Source organism: Cygnus atratus, chromosome 3, assembly GCF_013377495.2.
Source record: "Cygnus atratus isolate AKBS03 ecotype Queensland, Australia chromosome 3, CAtr_DNAZoo_HiC_assembly, whole genome shotgun sequence".
Taxonomy (NCBI): Eukaryota; Metazoa; Chordata; class Aves; order Anseriformes; family Anatidae; genus Cygnus; species Cygnus atratus.
Window position 1 is genome coordinate 37220846 of NC_066364.1, and position 19704 is coordinate 37240549.

General features: G+C 39.7%; 1 protein-coding gene across 2 annotated transcripts in view; it reads right to left on the reverse strand.

Annotated features, from left to right (window-relative positions):
- Positions 1-7992, reverse strand: part of CEP162 (centrosomal protein 162) — a 41603-nt gene extending 33611 nt beyond the window's left edge. The window contains exons 1-4 of one of the 2 annotated variants that reach the window (XM_035559530.2): positions 7798-7992; positions 7102-7187; positions 6183-6265; positions 939-1077 (exon numbers count right to left, since the gene is read on the reverse strand). In XM_035559530.2, coding sequence (XP_035415423.1) covers positions 939-1077; positions 6183-6245 — 202 coding nt within the window. In that variant the 5' untranslated portion in view covers positions 6246-6265; positions 7102-7187; positions 7798-7992. Of the gene's footprint in view, positions 1-938; positions 1078-6182; positions 6266-7101; positions 7188-7797 lie in introns of those variants that run through there. The other variant, XM_050709895.1, reaches the window with a different exon arrangement.
- Positions 7993-19704: the final 11712 nt, after the last annotated feature.

A 19704-nucleotide genomic window follows, 5' to 3' on the forward strand; every position in this document is an offset into this window, starting at 1 on the left:
GATTTTTTTTGAAAAGCAGTAAGGAAATCATAATATTTCATAACTACCTGCACTGCCTGATAGGAGTTTTCTCATGTCCATTGGAGATCTCCAGCAACATCTTAGAAGCCAAGGACACATGAGTCCAGACAACATCCATTAAAGGTTGTGCCTAAATGGCACAATTTCTGACTAAGATTTGACATGAACTATAACAACACCAACAGGACAGAGATATTGTTAAAATCAGAGACTCCCAGTAGTACCTTAACTTCGTCATATGAAAACCTGATTTCTGCGATTTTCTGTTAAGCTCCGTTACAAGCTACACAAATCATGAAAATAAGAGGACAGTGATTATTACAAGAAGAAGAGACAATCACCCTGTGGAAACTAACTACCCCTAGGGTTTGCTACCAAATAGGAAAACGATGAAGGAATGGAAATTCAGAGGTGGAAAGCTTGCATATAATACATTTCCCTCCATAGCTACGTGACTTAGTACATACTGAACTAGTGACTGTGTTATCACAGCCCTTTTCTCCTTGAGCCATGTTTATGGCAAGGGAAATACTGACAGCAGACGTTTTTGAATCAGCTGCTGTTGTTAAACCATCAGTATAAGAACAGGTTGGTTACGAAACATACCTACAAATATTTCAGTAGAATTCATAAGTTACATTTTCTAATTACCTTACTCTCTGTATTTACTCTTTACAAGTTTTAGTAACCTGAAAGCTACACAAAAAACAAACAAACAGCAGAAGGCTTGCTCACAGCTTGAATATGATCTCTGTTAAAAAATACAATTACATTTGAGTTTTATCCTTTGCAAACTTGCACTGTAATGTTCTAAAGTACTTGAGTTGCACTGACATCATCTGAAACCAAGCCTGCATGAAGGGAAAGAACTAGCCTGACACCCTGTGGCCAAAAAATTGCAGAACAACATTATTTACCACCATCATCTGAATCTTCCTCAGATATCCACCATGGCACTGAATCCTTTTTCTTCATTTCTTTTTTCCTAGGCTGTCCCAACGTCTCAAGAATGCTGGACTTCTTTTTTGAATTTCCAAGTGAATCATCTGAAAGAGACTGAATCAAATCACATACAAGATTAAAGATAGCTTTTACTTTTCCTCATTAACTGTTTAACATTGTTTAACTGTATTTCAGCCACTCAGTTCTTGAACTTCTGAGTTCAGATGTCTGTCTTTACTCCCCCCATCTGCTTTTTTTGTATATGCATGGAAAGAATGAGTAACAGACAGTAACTATATTCATGTGGAGCAATACTGGAGATTATATTGTAACACCACTGCCAGAATTTAAAGTGTTAAAAGTTATCTGCTTCGTAGAGTTTATGTTCGAAAGAACAGTATAATCAGCTCCTTTTTCAATTAGTTACAACATATAACAACCAGACAAAATCCTGCCTACATCCCTAAAGATTAAAGAAAAAATAAAGTAGCATACAAACTGTTTTGCTTGGCCAGGCTTTTTATACAAGCAACATTATTTATATTCTAAAAGTGAACCTTCACAAGCAACTTTCTAGCTCCCAGCAAAACAGATTTCAGAAATTCACTTTGTACTATGTATTCGTGGAAACGAATGGAAACACCAAATCCCTTTCTACCTGACTCCACGTATTAAGCTTTGCTATGTATTTTTTTAGTTATCTATACTGATTTGACTGATGGCTTAATTCAGTGGAGAAGAAAAGGCTATGATATGGAGAAGAAAGGCTAGGAATTTAGTTACAAAACAGTAATGGGAAAAGACCTACAAACCCTTCATAAGACAACAGCACTTTTCTTAAGCGATACAACTTGTTAAAGAAAATCTCTTTTAGTATAGCTCTCTGTGGCTTATGGTGGTATCGGAGTCCCAGTTAGTTAGCTGTCCAGACACTGAACAAGGAAATATATTTGTGTAGGAAATATAACGTAAGAACAATTAAGAACTACACAGGAAACCTGACATTTCCAGCCTCTCTCCTTCCTTGGCAGAATCCCATGTTCTCTACCTACACTACCACCACCAAAGAGGCTCCCTCTTTGATTAAAAGAATCAAGCAAGTGCACTGCAAGCTTATGTGTTACGAAGTCCCTGTGCTTAAATTCAGTAAGCACAGGGTTAAGGGGTGTGGCATACTATTTTTATTTATTTATTTATTTTAGCCCTAGCTTTTGAAATCAATTGTCCTAAAGTGACTTAAAGAATACAGTAATAGAGCTAGCAAAAGCCGTGAAACATAGGATGCAAAGAATTCACATATGGAATGCATCATACAGGAAGATTTCAAAAGCTTCAGTTTTATACTTGTCACAAATAGGAAAATGTGACAGTACAAACAGAATACTAGAAGCAACAGGATTATGTATGCTTAGTATGTAAAATGCAACAGGATGTTTTATTAAAACGTTCCTCCGTAGTCCACTGCCTGACTCCTGTTGTATAAAAAGCATTGCCATAAAAGGCTACTTTTACTTGATATCCAATGCTTCAATTTATACGTGCCTAACAGAATATTCATAAAACACCAATCATCCCAAAGCACCATTTAAGAAAAAAAAATCTTATTAATATCTCTGACCAATAACATCTTCAGAGTTTACAATTTCACCTTAAAAAACTAAATGCCCGTCACAGTTTAAGTACCCCAAGTCTTGCAGTTTAATAAAAACAATTTTTGCAAATTATGGAACTGTTAGACAACAGGATGTACCGCAATTTCTTTATGTTGGCTCAGTGACATAGAACAAAAGTGTCTTACATTTTTAATAAATGCCCTATAAATAACAACTTCCTTACACTAGTCACTACCAAGTACTAGTGCCATTGTCCCCAAAGGTCTGTCTGCAAGTACTGACAGATGCTTGATGCAAGCTCTGTTGTCACTTGCTGCTTCTTTTACGACTAACAGCATCGTCTACTCTGCAAACAGAGTGCTTCAGTGATGCTCGTACTCCTTAGAGCATTGTAACTAAAGAAACTGAAACTCCCAGATGTTGCTCTCAAGTTCTGGAAACTTTCTATGTCCAGCCATCTTGTCAACTGCAGACAGTAAAGTTGCAGCAGCTGGGAGATGAAATACTGACACAAAAATGCTAGTGTTTTTCCAACAGGTCAACAACCTCAACAGTGAAACTTAGATTTTTCTTGTTTGTTTGCTAAAAGAAAAAAAAAATACCGAATTTTTGGACTGGTAATGGATTTTCAGTACCAGTAAGTGGTACCAATTTCTTCCTAACCCCTACAAAAGAGCCTCTCAGCCTTTCAGTTACAGAGACAATAACAACAAAAAAAAATGTTGTTTAATCTCAATTTAAATAAAAGCAAAGTCATTTTTAAGACCTAGGACCACTATGTCACATAATCAGCTTACCATCTCCTATAGAGGAGAAGGAATTTAAGAAAGTAGATAAGCAAATACAGGACTGGATCCAGAACACTTTCATGAACAGTTGCCCTAATTATTTCGTGAAATAAGTCTTTTTATTTCAAGAAAATAAGACTACTCCAAATTATAATATCTTAATATATTTGACCTTTTAATAAAAAATTAAAAATGTTTTTTCAAAACATTTCACATGGTTTAACGCGAAACATTACTATTCTGTGTTACTCCACAGATTTCCTAATTAAGACGGCATAGCCTTTCGAGTCTTCCTTCTCAGTTGTAAATGAATATTATGTAGAACAAAAAACAACCTAGAAGTTTAGAAGCAGATAACAGCTTTTTTCTAACTTTGTTTTGCTTGAAGTATCATCAAAAAAATGCAAATAAATGAAAGCACTGTGTATAAGAACTTGCATAGCATGTCCCATGGGAACTGCACAGCCAACACTCAAAACTCACGAGCTATACCAATATGACAGGCGATACTTAAAGGAAATTAAACTGACAGTAGGGGAAGTACACTGAAGCTGGTGGAAGTCAAGTGGAAGGATCACAACAAGCTCTTGTCATCCAGAATTATTCTCTTCTGCCTTCGTTGTCTATGTATGTATAAACAAGTAGTTTGGAGTAAGTATTATCAGGCAGAAGAATTATTAAAAGGCCAATTCTGTATGAAGTAATTGTTACTGCGTATTTCTCTTTCCTTCTGTGTAATGACAGAAGCCTGGAAAATCCACTTCACTGACAGTTTCTGAAGTTCACTGCATACATCAAAAGATTTCTTTAGTATAATCCACATACTAAACCTGCATCATCCAATTGTATCCACGATCTTTCAACTTTGTGTTTTCATCTCAGACACACATACAATCCTCCCCAAATAAAAGTAGTTTCACAAACTGCAAGCAAGAGTTACTTAAAAGGAAAGAATGTCCTGCTCCCTTTCTTCCCTGAAACATTTGCTTAAACAACAGCAAGTCTTCCTTCAACTACTAAGAAACTTTCCCAACCCCAAAGCCCCCGCTACTTCCTCCCGCTTAGTACTCTCAACAAAAAAACATCACCTACACAGCCAGGCATTTCAAACAATGGAGCACATCAGTTTCTCATCTTTCTAACAGTAAAAAGCTGCTCACTTCTTATGAAAAAAACAATACCAAAGGGAAGAACAGAGTGGAAGATGTACGAATATAAAGTAACAGCATAAATAATGTCATTATTTGGGTCTGTATCTAGCTAGCAAAACATAAAATAAAACATTTGTAATGACTAGGTTGACGGTATATACGTGTAAAGTGTTTAAGCTTGCTTAAAAACAGTTTTAGTTTGAAACGATAAAATAAGTTTAAGATATGAGCTGTTAAAAGTTGCTTTCTCTGAAACATGCCAAATGCCACTTAGAAAAAAAAAAACACAACAAAATAGCTGTATTGAATTATTTTAACTCAACTGTTCTCAATGTGGACAATAACTGAAGAGCAAGAAGAACATGTAAATGAAGAATAAAATACGAGAAGTGGTCATATACAGGCTTTTGTCAGATGCGCAAAATAAGTATAAAAAATAAATCTCTTATCCTCCCCAGAGCAACTGCCTTCATAACAATAGAAGAAGCATTTTTGACAGAAAAGCAAATCCTACTTTTCTATTTTTACTTAGATTAATAACTCCAGCGAATTCAGGAAAGTCAATTACATCATGAAATTAAAGGCCAAAATTTACCTTTAAGATCTTTGTGAATCTTAATATTCAGATGGCATATTGGTTCTCTATTCTCTCAATTTTGTATTGCTCAATTAAGTAACATCTATATTGTGTTTGTAAAAGCAGCTGCACGATGGTCAAGGCAGAAGTAGGGACTTGGAAAAGCTGAAATCTTCATGGAAAAGAAGCCTCCTACTACTACAGTTCTCCACTACACAGTAAGAAGTGAAAGTTTAGGTGCTAGCTTCCGTAAAACTTCTCGCAAGTAATTACATTGTACAAAAACCACAGCTTAAGCATTTGTTGCTTACAACAAAGACCCCAAGAAAATTATCTGCAATCGCTAGCTATACTTACATACTGTCATAGCATCCAGTAAAGGCCTTACATGTGTGGTATTTGTATCTTAGGCTTACCACAGTGTGTCTGATATACCAGAAAGCAAACTCCGAAATTGCAAAGCTCTATCCGATGAAAAATACACCAAGTTACAACATTTTGACCATGTCTGATAATTGCTAGCTAAAGTCATAATCCACTGATGTGCGTTATTTTGCTTATACGCAGAAACATCAAGCACCACGAGCAATAAAAAGATTCAAACTAAAATTTTCCAGTCACTACAACATATTTAATTTTGTTACAATTAAAACAAGAGTGTTTAAATAAAATTCAATGAAATTAGGTATTACACAGAAAAATAAGGACATTCTTAAAATGCACCTTGCAGCTACATACAGCAGGTTTTGATCTGATTATCTCTACTCAGTTAAATATCAATTTGAAGTACAGAGTAACACACACACACAATTATATCAAAACAAAAGCAAGAACCAACAGCTCTTTCTAAATGTATAACCTAGCAGTGACAAAATGCTCATATTTAATCTCAAAACTCCTCTCGTGATTTCAGTACAGCAGAGTAGTATGAATTCAGTTTAGCAATGGAGTTATGACGTTGCAAGGACCCACTCATAAGACAGCTACATGAATCATATGACAGAAGCACAGCTGCATCTTCTATTTCATACTCAATTTTTCTTCTGTGTTTTAATGGAGAAAATGGATGTGACCTTGCTCTGAGACATACCTCTTTCAGAAACTCTTCAAACTGCTCATCTAATTCTTCTTTTGAAAATCGATGAGCCATCATCTGCAGCTGGATGTTATCTTCTAAACAATAAAAATAAAGTTAATTAAAAGCATTCTAAAATTAGAGGTAACCTAGAGATTTGCTGCTTTCACAGGGCTGTAAGCAAAAAAAATCTCCAGAGAGATGTCAAATTTCTCCCCTCCCAACCCAAATCTACATTATTAACTGAATGAGAGAGTCAATGCAAACATATTTGCATTACTCAGATTCCATATAATAAAAATACTAATTTCCAGAACATCAGCTTCAGCATTTACACTGTGAGGGATAAAGAAATTACAAGTCTCTTCACCACCTTTACGTTTTTCTTCAAAAGACATCTCTCTTAGCTACCTACAATTAAGAATTCTGTCTACGATAACTCAAGAATCCACAGCATTAATACTTCCCATCCCTTTTAAGGGCTTTTAATTCCTTTCTGTGTTTCTTCTCTAAAACTGGAGACATCTGGCATTGTAAGTTTTTCTTCACAGTCTTTGCTGCGTTTAGGGCTCAGTAAATAACAAATACATAAAAACCTTCAAGATTAGAGGATGACATTCAGTTTGATCTGCCCCGAAACACAAAACCAAAAGCACTTGCCCTCCTCCCATTCCCCAAAGTCTTTGTTGATTTCCCAGGTATAAAATATGCCCCACACTCAAAATGCTACAAAGCTTTTGCATATCACAATGCTCAACACATATGGCTAACTTCAAAACTGCATACACATTGCAGTATTAAACTACTTTAGCATCCTCCAGGCTGAGAAGCGCTACGTAAACATAAAAGGGCTCAACACTCACAGAAATGCTTTTACCATTAAATAAAACTTCTCTCAAATGGAGTCCTCTCAGTACACAGGACTGTTACCTACCTAGTAAATGGGTTTTGACAGGTGAGTGGTGACAACTGCTTCCTGCTTTCACTCGTTATTCATCCGCAGACCACCCGACACTTCGGCTTTGGTGGTTAAAAAAATAAAATAAAATAAAGTAAAATAATAAAATAAAGTAAAATAATAAAATAAAGTAAAATAATAAAATAAAGTAAAATAATAAAATAAAGTAAAATAATAAAATAAAGTAAAATAATAAAATAAAGTAAAATAATAAAATAAAGTAAAATAATAAAATAAAGTAAAATAAAGTAAACACAAAACAGTTATAGCAGGCTGCCCAAACTTTGAATTAAATAAGATATCCTTATGTAAGTACTTGGACAATATCTCTGAAAAGATGGTAAGAAGATTAAGAATGTAACCTCTCACGACACACATAATCCATTATCCTTTTATATTTTTACATCAAAGGGCACTGCAAACACTGGATGCTGTTAACAGTTTACTGTTAAACTGTTAATGCCAAGTACTTAAACCAATGGAGAATGATTAATTTGTTTTGCTAGAGAAGCAAATCGATTCTTCCCGTATGTTTGTACTTCTGTCTCCCTTAAAGCTGCAACTCTGAACGCTAAAACGTACAAGTTTATTTTTCAAAAGGACAAGGCAGGCGATTTCCACAACGGAATACACACGCCCGCAACCCTTTGCGAATATACTTTACCGTCATACCTTTAAAACTGGAGGCGGGCAAAGGACTTTGAGACAAAATCCGGGGCAGCCCCTGGCTGGGGTACGCGCTGGGACGCGGAGCAGGGCACCAAGGCGTGGGGAAGGCTCCGCAGGGCGGCGGGGGCCGAGGCCTAGGCCTAGGCCGCCCGCGCTTGGCCGCGGTTGCCTTGGCAACCGTGCCGGCCACCGTACCGGCCCGCCGGGAGCGAGGGCGGGGAGAGGAGGGGAGGCGGCACCCGGCCGCCATTACGGGCGTGGCGAGGGTCACGTGACGCGCGGCGGGGCGGGACGGGGAGGAGGAGGAGGAGGAGGAGGAGGAGGAGGGAGGGGAGGAAGGCGCGGCTGGAGGCGGCAGCGCTGACCGCTTCCACCATGAGGGGTCACGGCAGGATAGCGCAGGGGCTGCTCGCGTACCTGCGCCGCTCCCCGCCTCGGCTCTCTGTTCCCAGTCCCGGCAGCCTGCTGTCCCTTCTGTGCCTTCTTTGTTTCCCCTTTTTTCTCCCCAGAAATTAAAGCGGAATTCGTTTTTTCCGTGTGGCAGCTATGGCGGGTCCTTGGCGAGGAGCAGCTTTGTGCCTGCTCGCAGAAAGGCTCGGGGCAAATGTTGACACCGGCAAGCAGAAGCTGTACCCTCAGCATGGCAGTGTCTGGAGGACACCCTTTAATGCATTCTACAATCCTTACAGTGCCCTTTGTGGGGTCAGGACTGGGACTCGGTGGTCCTTCTGGGGCCCTTCAAGCTCAACATAATCAGTGATTCACTAATATTTGTGAAGGGTGTGTCCCTTCAGCCTCACCAAAGCAAGACAAAATGAGTTAAAAGTACATCGCTTTCCCTAACGCAAAGGTCAAACCCAAAGCATCCCTCCTCGCTCTTACCCAAAAATCCCCTCCTGAAGTTTTTCTTGTGTTTCTGCTTTAGATGTTGGCTGCTGCGCTTCTAATGCGTTTTAGCACATCTCTGGAAATGTTTAAAATATGCAGAGGAATTAATGACCCCTGTTCCCCTGACCACTGTCTCTCAAATAACCACAGAACAATTGCAGTCTGTGCCTGCATGTGCTCTCCAGCCAGGGTCTGTCAGTTTTGTTTGTTGTGAGAGTCACGTTGCTTCAGGAATTTTTACGCCAGCATTTAGTAAATGGCAAAATAAAGCAAGCTCACTTAAGAATACAAATGAACGTTGTTCACACACACACACACTCACATTTGGATCCTCTGCTGAGCAGGCTTAGAATGAAAACATTTTGAAAGGAAGTTTTCTTCAGCCAGCATTGGGTACTCATCGCAAGTGAGAAACTAGTTAAAATTCTATTACTGTCTCTCATTTCCTGTTAGTTTGAGAGATAAAGACTGTGCTTCCAATATGGCCTTTATATGTCCCAGATTGCTTTATCCAAGTATAAATTATAGTTTATATTCAAAGAAGCAAAGAAATATGGGCTGTGCATTTTCCATTGAAGTCAGTAGAAATTACTCTGCTGAAGGTGCTGCAGCACTTCTTTCAATCAGGCCTTTTGTCTGCAGATGGAGTATTGTATTTCCATTTGCAAAGTATGGGTCATTTGTTTTGTCTTTGTGTGCAACTTCTGCTGCTGTCTATGGAAAATGTGGGAGCTGATCAAGGACAGGATGCCCATATAAACTAATACACTGGAACGATTTGTTAGGCATGACAGGCTAATGCTGGTGAAAACATCAGTTTCCAGCATTTGCTCTTTTCTCTCATATGTCATGAAGAGGCATGGAGTGAGGCATGAGCACTAAAAAAGAAATATGGAAATTAATTAAGATATGTCAGTCTGATGCTGCGCGCCTTGATCCTGTTCACATTTAAGCCAGTGCAAATTTTGCTATTAACTTCAAAGTGATAGCCGCGACATCATTCATCGATCATGAGAGTTACTTCATATATAATCAAATAATCACATCAAGGGCTCAGTCGTCCTGCAAGCTGCTAAAAAACTGTTGCACATTGAAGCCTTTCTGTTTGCAGAAGTATGTTCAAAGAGGCTTGTATAAAGTATAGAAAAATGTGCAGAGGGATCAATGCTGTTGGAAACCTCAGTGCCCATATGGGGGGGAAAAAAAACCAAACCACTCTTGATGATTGTTGTGGAGAGGAGGCATTGCCTAGTGTTGAAATGTCATCCAGTGCATTCAAGTGACATGCACAATAGCCACTTAAAAGATTTTCATTTCCTTCTAATGCCATCCAGTTGGAGCAGTTTTCTGTAGAGCTCTTAACAGTGAAGCTTAAAAAACTGAGAGCAGGAATAGCCACGAATTTCAGCCAGGAACTTGGCCATTAGCGTGGTGATGCTAATAAAGCTGAAGTGTGGTCACAAATTCTGAAATAGATCCTGCTGGATAGAGCCCCAAATTACAAGGTAAAATTCTGGCTCTACTGACATTGGTGGGAGGCCTTTGTTGACTTGTGTGGAATCAGATTTTGCCACTGTAGTCACTGGTTTCTCTTTTAAACGCGGCATGTGTACACTTAGACATTTTTACTTCAGATTGCTAAAATAGAAGGCTTTGCATATTAGTATAATGATTTCAAATTGTTAATGGTAAAATTAAAAGGGATAAAATATCCATACTTTTGTTTTTGCATGTCTTATTTCAGATTCATATCATCCATAAATGTCGATGAGGAAAAAGACATCAAATAAAAAGGAAACAAAACGTCTGCCACATCCACTTTGGCTGAGGCATTGCATTAGATAGTATTTCAGTACTGAACTTGCAAATATGTGAAATATGAGATTATGATAATAAATATTTAGCCATATTCTTGGTTATGTTTTTTTAAAGGTTAACAGTTTCATACTGAATGAAAAGCAAACAAACAGTGGTGAATTAAGAAGTTTCTTTAAACTGCATTCTCTGTTCATGCCCACTGTGATAATACTTCCTTACACGACTATGCAATAAAAATCCTTTCCACTATATGCATCAGATAAAAAAAGAGCCGTCCTTAAAAGTAAGAGTTTCATAGAAAACAGAAGAATTATGTTCTTCTATGTTCTTATGCTCTCCTGTGTGGAACTGTATTTTTTTGTGAGGAATAAAAAATGTTAAATTAGAATTAGTTAGAAAATAGTTCATCTAACTATAATTTCATATTAAAAGATATTTTTAATGCTTTCACTTTTGTGTCACTGCAGATCTGACATTGCTCCATTGCTGATTAACCATAGTCCTCAGATCCCCAGGGCCAGATTTACGGTGGACTGTGTTACAGTAGCTAGCCTGAACTCAGCTTAGCATCTCATCCCCCAGGTCTTTTCCGTCATGCAGTTTCTCCACAAGCTGAGAAATAAACTGTGTATTGTTTTAAATTGCTCCAGCAGCTTAAACCATTCACTAACCTTATTTCTGCTTTGTACGTGCATCCCTCAAACTGAGCTGCAAGTTGGAAGCTAGGCTGTCACGTTGCTGGTCATTTCAAAGTTTCTGTAAGTTTGCAGACATGGTCTACGGCACTGTTTCTCAGATTTTTTGAAAATGAATCTCCCCTTTGCCTCATTTATGTAAATGTCAAATTGCCTTAATGCTGCACCCTGTGCTGCCAACATCTCGGTTCCTCTGCAACAGGGGGAGCACAAAGTTTCTGTAATAACTAGCTGCAGGAGTAAACCTTTCTCCATCATGGAGAAAACTGTGCTACTGCCAGCAAATAGAAGCAGTTAAAAGTGCCTTCAAGAGGATGAATGTTTGCATTCAGTAATTGCAGCTGCTTCTCACTCTCTTAACTTAGAAGTTAAGCATCTAACAGTGCTTTTTCTAACATTTCCCAATCCTCTCTAAACTTTTTGGGAAATGTTGCTACACTACGTAATCCAGCCCATGGAGCAAGATCCCTTCTATTAAGAGCTTTCACTTTTGACAGATCCTAGGAACATTAATGTGTAAAGACTGATACAAACATGGTAGATTTGACCAACCCTAGCACATTTGAACAAGCTTAACAATCCCATCCTATGCCTTTTGCACATCCTTCTTTGCCAGTGAGAGTCCTCAGTGCTTGGCACATCTGAGAGTTACTTTCCACAGGGCTGGGGAAACAAAACTTTCACCCCAAAGTTGTTTGAACTGCAAACCCTCATCTGTCTTGAATATTCTGCTTTGTATACAGAAAGCTATAATAAACTTTTCTTTTTGCATGAAGACACACCACATATCTTTGGTTCAGAAAAAAATTAAGATAAATATTTTTACAAAAAATTCTTAGTGGCTTAGCAAAGATTAAGCTCCAAAAACTCAGCAAGGAAAAATTAAGTGTGCTCATTTATTAAAATTATTCAGACCTGTAGAATCTCTTGTTAATCCTGCCAACATATCTTCTTCACACTGGCAAGAATATTAGCTTTGCATTTCAGGTTTTCACTTGGTTATTTTTAGTTCTTCTGAAGCCTGGGAAATAAGAAATATAACAGCTTTGAACAGTCTGAAAGAGCCAACTCTAGCAGGGCCTCTGAATCTGATTAGATAAAACAACAAAGAGGTTCTGTTAGGGCAGAGGCAGGAAGAACTAAGGTGGGTGGCAATATCTGTCATAACTCAGGGGAAATGTAGCCTCAAAGCACTCAAAAGTGGGTGAAAAAATAACATAAGCAATAGACAACTTTCCCACATCTTAGGTCACTCTCCAAATGCAGTTTGAAAAGTTTTGTCTGAGCTCAACTTTTTTTTTTTTTTTTTGTATTTTTAAAGTATAATAAACAGCACATGCATATGTGTTTATCTTAAAGAGCTTATTTAGGGGAACATCATTTCTCTGCAAATAAGTGTCCAAAAAGTCTCAGCATGGCAAGTGCAAGTACATTTGTCAGCACAGAAATAGGACGAAATCTTAAGTGAAAAGTTTGCAATTTAATTTTCCTTTGAAAGTAAGGCAGCCTTACGATTACTGGAGTAGATTTCTCACCAACATACGGCTAGCAATAACATTATATTTTATCCTACTGGCCGAAAAATGATCAAACAGTCGTGTTGAGTGCCACTGGGAGGTCTTCAGGTTTTTGGGGGTTGATTTAGAAATGATCTGTTATTAGAGTGGTGGGAACCTGGAACACCCACTTGGCAAAGGAACTTATTTTTCCTGCTTTCAATGCAGGATGGTTATTTCAGGCCAGAGTCTGCTGAAATGAACAGGCAGAAAGAAAGCTTTGCGCATCTTCTCAGGAAGATCACTCAAAGCGTTTTTGAAATCCTTTTGCAACCATGACATTAAGATTTGTCTCTATTAGAGGCCGGGACTCTTTCCTACTTGAAACCAGCAGCTACGTGTGCCAGCACCAGCAATGCCTGTACTGGGGCGCATGGTGTTTTGTGAATGCTCGCTCCTGCCTGTCCTTTAGCTCCCTGAAACATCTCCCGTAACTGCAGGTCTGTCTTTCCCAAGCTGACGTGGAGCATAGTGGCAGGTGCATATGTGCACAATAATTAATGCTCATCTGATGCTGGAGGTTCTGCCCTGACAAATCTGCACTGATGGCGTGGCAGCCGGTCTATGCCTGGCCACAAAAAAGCAGGCACCACGGTTGCATTGCCCGCGGGATTGGGTTTGTTCTTTCTACTATTCCCATAATACTGCAAAGGAAATGTCTCATTTTAAGGGCTGAATTTCGCTGTAATCAGAGCTCGGGATACGTAGTGCCTTTCACACCACTGGGCTGAGGATTTCAGCATGCTTGCATGGCTTTTTGTACTGTAAGCACTGCAGCTTGATGCATTTACCATTGAATCTAGTGGGTCTACGTGACTTTGGTTTCTGGCAAAAGGCTTGCTGTAATTATGCTACTGAGGGAATAACTTCATTAAGCAGTGAGTTACGGGACAAGATTCTCTTCTGTCTTGGAAGGTCATGACTCTGTTATTGGATCACTTGCTTTGCTGTATACTAGCCTACATTTTTAGAAAGAAAATTTGGAATGTATGTTAATTTATTTGCCAGAAGTTTGTTTTAACTTTTTAACCAATAATGCATTCCACAGTTTTCCTGATGTTGTGTCTGTTATAAACAGTATTCCTGTAGACCAAAGAGATTTTTAGTGGTGTTTCTGTGGTATTTTCAGCAGGCTAGAAGTGGTTATAGTGTACTTTTGGAGAGGAGAGATGGAGTGTAAAATTTATTCCAATTACCTTCTTTCTCAAGCTTTTTTCTCGTTACAATTTCATCCTAAATTAATCTGCTGCACCTTTTTATTTTCCTTTAGGCTGTGCTCTGCGGCTCAGTCTTCCATTCCTGCACAGGGAATTTGGTATCAGGTCTTATAGGCTAAAGGGACAAGGTTAGACCCTTGCAAGGAATCGTTACTAGTAAAAAGTTCTGCTCCAGCACCTGGTCCATGGGCTGACAAAGTGAATGTATAGGGAGCTCTTTGCCCCTGATGAATGGGAAAAGCCAATGAGCGCTTCCAGAACCCTTTTTCCTTTGGCCACAGGAGGAGTAACACCTCCTTCCCCCCCTGAAATTAGGTTCACATGGCAAAAACCCTGCAACGTGTTAACCAGCATCTATGGGGAGGAAAAGGACACCTGCTACAAGTCTGTTCTCTGTGCAGAGCGAGCATGCGTGTCAGTTTAATGGAACTGCCTCACTAGTCATCCCCTCTCGCATGAAGCCATCGACCCTGGCCCCACGCTGTTTGTAGTGAAGCACAGATACGAAGGATGGAGAAGTCGAAGAGACCTGTGATCGTCTCCACTGCTGTTGCATCCCCAGCACTGCTTGGGGTTGTTTTGTTTGGAGGTAGACACCTCGCCTACAGCAAACATAGAGCCCGCTGTTTCTGTTGCCCTGTGCTGGAAGGGCTCTACAGAGGGATCTGGCATTCCACCTGCCAAGAAACCTCTCTGGAGTCAGCATTTGCCCTCCTTTTCAGTTTATTTTTTTCTATACCTGGAAATAAAGATAATCTAAGCTGATGTTCCATGTATGTTTTCTGTGTACAGAAAACAGAAGCCAGACAAATAGTTTCTACTGAAAGGAAAGCCTCAGTACCCTGAAACTCTTAAATGCAGTCAGGCAGATTTTTTATTGTATTTTATTTTATTTTTTGTAAAGAGGGCATTAGGTAGGGATATGACCTGTCATTACTTAGAGATTTTCAGCAGCTGTACATCTGACGTCTGTCTGCCACCCACCTCGTACCAAAAATGCCACCAAGAGATCAGCTTGTCTATCTACTAAAATAGGCCTTAAAGCTTAGCCTCAAAGGCCCATGACACCTGCCTTCCCATGTCTTCTCTTCCTCTCCATATCTATCCCACTAATCACCTATTAGCTCCTAAGGTACCAGAAATAAACACTAGCAGCCCCAAGGTTCAGACAGTGTATACTAAGACCTGTGAAAACTGCCTTTTCCAAGCATTTGTCTTGAAAGTAATACCTAGCTTAAGGATTTAAAACCTAGTGAAGTTTTTTGTTGCTTCAGGCTTTTGGGAAGTGGTCATTTTCTTAATGTGATAAGAAACTGAAATGTTTTCAAAGTAAAGAAATTTAGATGTGTGGCCTGCATGGATTAGTAAGACTGGAAGCTGCTGTTATGTGAATCCCTTAATTACGACAAACCCTCTCTGTTCAGCGGCTATGTTTACTTAACAGCGTATTAAGCTACAATTTTTACATGTATAATAAAAGTATTTAGGTGTCACTGCTTTCTTGCAGTGTAATAATATTTGATTTGATTTAATTTAAGTTTAGATAAGCTTGGGCTTTTTGTTCATTTCCTCCATGCCGAGAGATGAAATAGCCCGGTGCTAAAGCCTTTTAAGATTCAACAATACTGTTTAAGCTTGGCATCTGCAACTAATAATAAAGACTATGCAACTTTGAATGAAAATATGTCTAATTATCATGGCAACGGGAAGATGGTTGACTCATCTTCAGCAGTTTGGATTACATGTGTGGGATTGTGTTTTGGATGGAGCACTCCAGAATAGCAACACTCCATCAAAAACACAGTCGTGCACCTGTATTCCAAATGGCTGAATAAGGCAAAACACATGTCATAGGAACACTGTGAATCAAATTAAAAAAAAAAAAAAAAAAAAAAAGAAAAAAAAAAGGAAAGGAAAGGAAAGGAAAGGAAAGGAAAGGAAAGGAAAGGAAAGGAAAGGAAAGGAAAGGAAAGGAAAGGAAAGGAAAGGAAAGGAAAGGAAAGGAAAGGAAAGGAAAGGAAAGGAAAGGAAAGGAAAGGAAAGGAAAGGAAAGGAAAGGAAAGGAAAGGAAAGGAAAGGAAAGAAAGCTGGAAGAGAAATAAAGACAAGTACCATAACATTGGTGTGTGTGAAGACTTGTTTCTCTAAAGCTCCCTGAGTGATTTATTTATCGCTAAACCTCTGTTCGCAAGCCATGTTTGATTTTGCTTGATGCTGATATAGACACTGCAACCGGATCTTATGGAAAGGGCTGCCAGCAACTGTTTGATCCTGATAAATTACAACAACAGGCACAATTTACAATGAGAAGCTATTGCTGCTCCTGGCCCTAATATGTGATGAGGTTTAAAACATCGTGGGCCAAAATTCTCCTTACCTTGTGGCCCCTTTGGACCACTTACAGAGGATTGTACGAGAGCCACTGAGCAGAAGAAAATCACATTCACAGCAAGAGTCAGCCCCAATTTTATGTCAAAGGTGAGCATGTGTGTTTATATGTATCTGCGTGTGCCTGGAGTGAAAGAGATGTTGTGGGGAAAAGAGATACAAGAAGAGTGCATAATTCACATGTTTGGAAACTTGTGTGTTAAATGAGCAGTCCATTCCCCTGGTTTCTCTTGCATGTGCACACACGCACACTAACATTTATGCCTGCAACGCATATGTGTTGTGAATATTGAAGTATTCTCTTTGGAAAGTTAATTGATGACTGGCTGCTTATTTGATCTTTGCAGTGTCGAGTTCAAAATGTAATAAGCTATAAAAAACATCCAGTGGTTGAACATGGAAAGAGGTGCAAATTCAGGAGGGGATGTGAAGTGATATGAACTAGACCCCACTGTGTATTTTCTTTGCAGTAGCATTCCAAGACACCTGCCGCTGATTTCAGCAATGTATACAAACCACAGTCCACACCCAGAAGAGTAAAGCCAGATTTCTTAAGATATTTCATTGCCTGGAAGCTTTTGATAATCCCCTCAGATGCTTCTTTGCCTTTTCAGGGGACTTTGAGTCTAATTAGATTAACATACACATTCTTACTGATGTGCTAAGAGTTAGCTCTCCTGGAGGTCAATTGTTAATAATCTGAAAAAGAGAGAGATTAAAGAATTAAGTGGAATGAAAGTGATGTTGCAGGGAAAGGAGGTACAAGAAAAGGTATAAGCCACACATTTAGAAACTTGTGTGCTCTCCAAAGAGCTCATATTGCTGGTTCCTCCTATAGGGAAGTGTACAAAGACAGAAGTGACAATTTCATACTTTTGTCGGTGAAATTCCAAGAACTGTACCATGAGCAACTTTCTGAGAGAAGCTTCAGAAAGTCTCTGGAAGCAGTGGAAATGCAGTGGCTCTGACAAATTGTTTACTAGATTTCTGAAAGACACTAATGCACACTCTCCTAACTCCAGCCTTCAGGAAGTGTTAAATGAACCAAGTCCGCATAGTAGTTCTTGCCTGACCTCATCTTCTGTTGGTTGTCTCATCCAGCTGCTGTCAGGCTCACAGAGGATGTGCCCAGAGAGGATCAGATTTCATCTATTCACAACATGATTCTCCCTCACCCCAATGGGTATATGCACTTGCACATAAACAGCAGAAGCTGTCCCCAGTTCTCCTATATGAGACCATCCACAGGCGCAGCTTGTCCATGCACTGAGCCTCCTGTAGCCTTTAACAAATAAACTGTGCCATTCCTTTGCTTCTGCCCCCTCGTTTCCCATTTGAACATATTTATGTGTTCCATTAATCATTCCTCTTCTCCTGTGAAGAAATACATGCACCTACCACACCATCTCCCTGCCTGTACTCCTCCAGCTTTTGTATAGTATCAGAATCTCCCATGTTATCTGGTGGAGAGAGGCAGGCAGAGCTGCTGGTGTATTTGAAAAGTGAGTGTATGAGCATGACTGTACATCCAAGCAGTCACATTAACTCGTGTATGGGTGCACCCCTGTCTGGAGGAGTAACTCTTTACTGAGAGCCGTCTTTACTGGCTCATGGAGAGAAGACCTGGAGAGGCGAGCTCTGAGTTGTAGCTCTGTAGCATGGAGCACAGTTTGGCTGGAAAGCCTTAGAGGACTGGGAATGAACTATAGGTCTTGGGGAGGGTGGGTTTGAGGACAAAAGAGGTTTACGTTTCTGTAATTCTAAATACCAGCCAACATTATATGCCAGTATCTGCCTTCTCTGTGTGAAGGGGCAGACTACTTGAGAAACAGAAGCAAAGAATCATGGTTTAAGAGGTGCCCACTTTTATTAACTGTTCTGTAGGAAACCTGGGTGCCAAAAATTAGGTTGGATGATTACAGGCCAGTTGCCAAGGTCATATGCCTTCCAAGGGGGCATATGCTAGAACCTGGAATTGGACATGTCAAATGGAACATAGGAGAAACAAAAAAAAGTTGAAGTCAAAGCACTCTGAAAGAGGTATCAGCTTGAAATTATATTAATGGATGTAAAAAGTGGTCAGAATACTCAAAATTAGGTCACTCAATCAGAAATGCCTTAAATGGGTCTAGTTTTTCAGAGCATGGCCACTCAAATTGTCAGAAATTAACAGACTTTAAGATTTTTTTCATCTTGTAACTGTAGAAGTGAAGCATTTCTACCAGCCTTTTCTGCAAATGTGCTCCAGAGGTTTTTCCACCACACTTACACCAGGGAAGCGCTGAAGTTTCGTGCTAGCGTGTAACTCAACAGCCGGGGAAAGTGCTCCTCTTCCTCCTCACAGAACTGAGTGGGAGCTCCTCACGTCCTGTTGTGGAGGAACAAGCGTCACCATCACCTTCCTGCGCTGCTCTGGAGTGGGAGTGGTGTACCCACGGGCCTGTGGGTTCCCAGAGCACACAGGGTGAGGAACAACACGTTGTGTTGTCTCATCCCCCATCAATCAGAAGTATTGTGGCACTGGGACTGGGAACTGGTTTGACTATGACCTGCCTTCTAGGAACGCAGCCACAAAGACATTGCTTCCCCTAGTAACTGGTTCCCATTAGTAATAATGATTAATCCTTTTGTTAAAAGCCCATCTAATTCATTACTTAAATGTGTTTGGCTTGAGCCTCCAACTTGTTAGACCATCTCCTGCTAGATTAAAAAGTCCCAGAGTGCGCTCCACTTTGTCTCTGTGGAAGCACTAACAGGCTGAAGCCAAACCACTTCTTAATTTTCTTTTTGACCAGTTGTGACTCGAAGTGAGCTAGGCTTGCTTCATAAAACTATGAGAAGCTACTTGTTTCTGTTCAGCATTCTAAAATAGCGCCTAGGATAATTTAACAGCAGGATGTGCGAGTGGCTGGGCTTTGCAGTCCCACCTGTTTGTTCTGACTCCCACCAGCAAGCACAAAAGATGAGAAAGTGAACGACCAGACACAGTATAGCTGGCCACATGTGGTTCCCTCATATGCCAGCTTTGCCTCAGCTGGGCTGGCATTGCTGTGTTGGGTGTTGGAACCTGTAGAAGAGAGATTTTCACGTGTCCCTCCTGCCTGCTCTGTCCCGTAGGCAGCGGCCTACCTCAGGCGGTTCAGGTTTCCTAGCGAGCCATGTTTACTGAGTTGTCAGAGATAAGCCTGGCCCTGCGGGCAAATGTTAGCAGGAGGAACAGTAATGCCATCAGTGAGCACATATGGCACTGTTTGTACTCTTAAGTTTGGAAGAACTAAACAAGTTAACAAATACAGATGTTTAAAATCAGTAAGAGTGTTTAATGAAAACAAACAAAATACTGTAGTC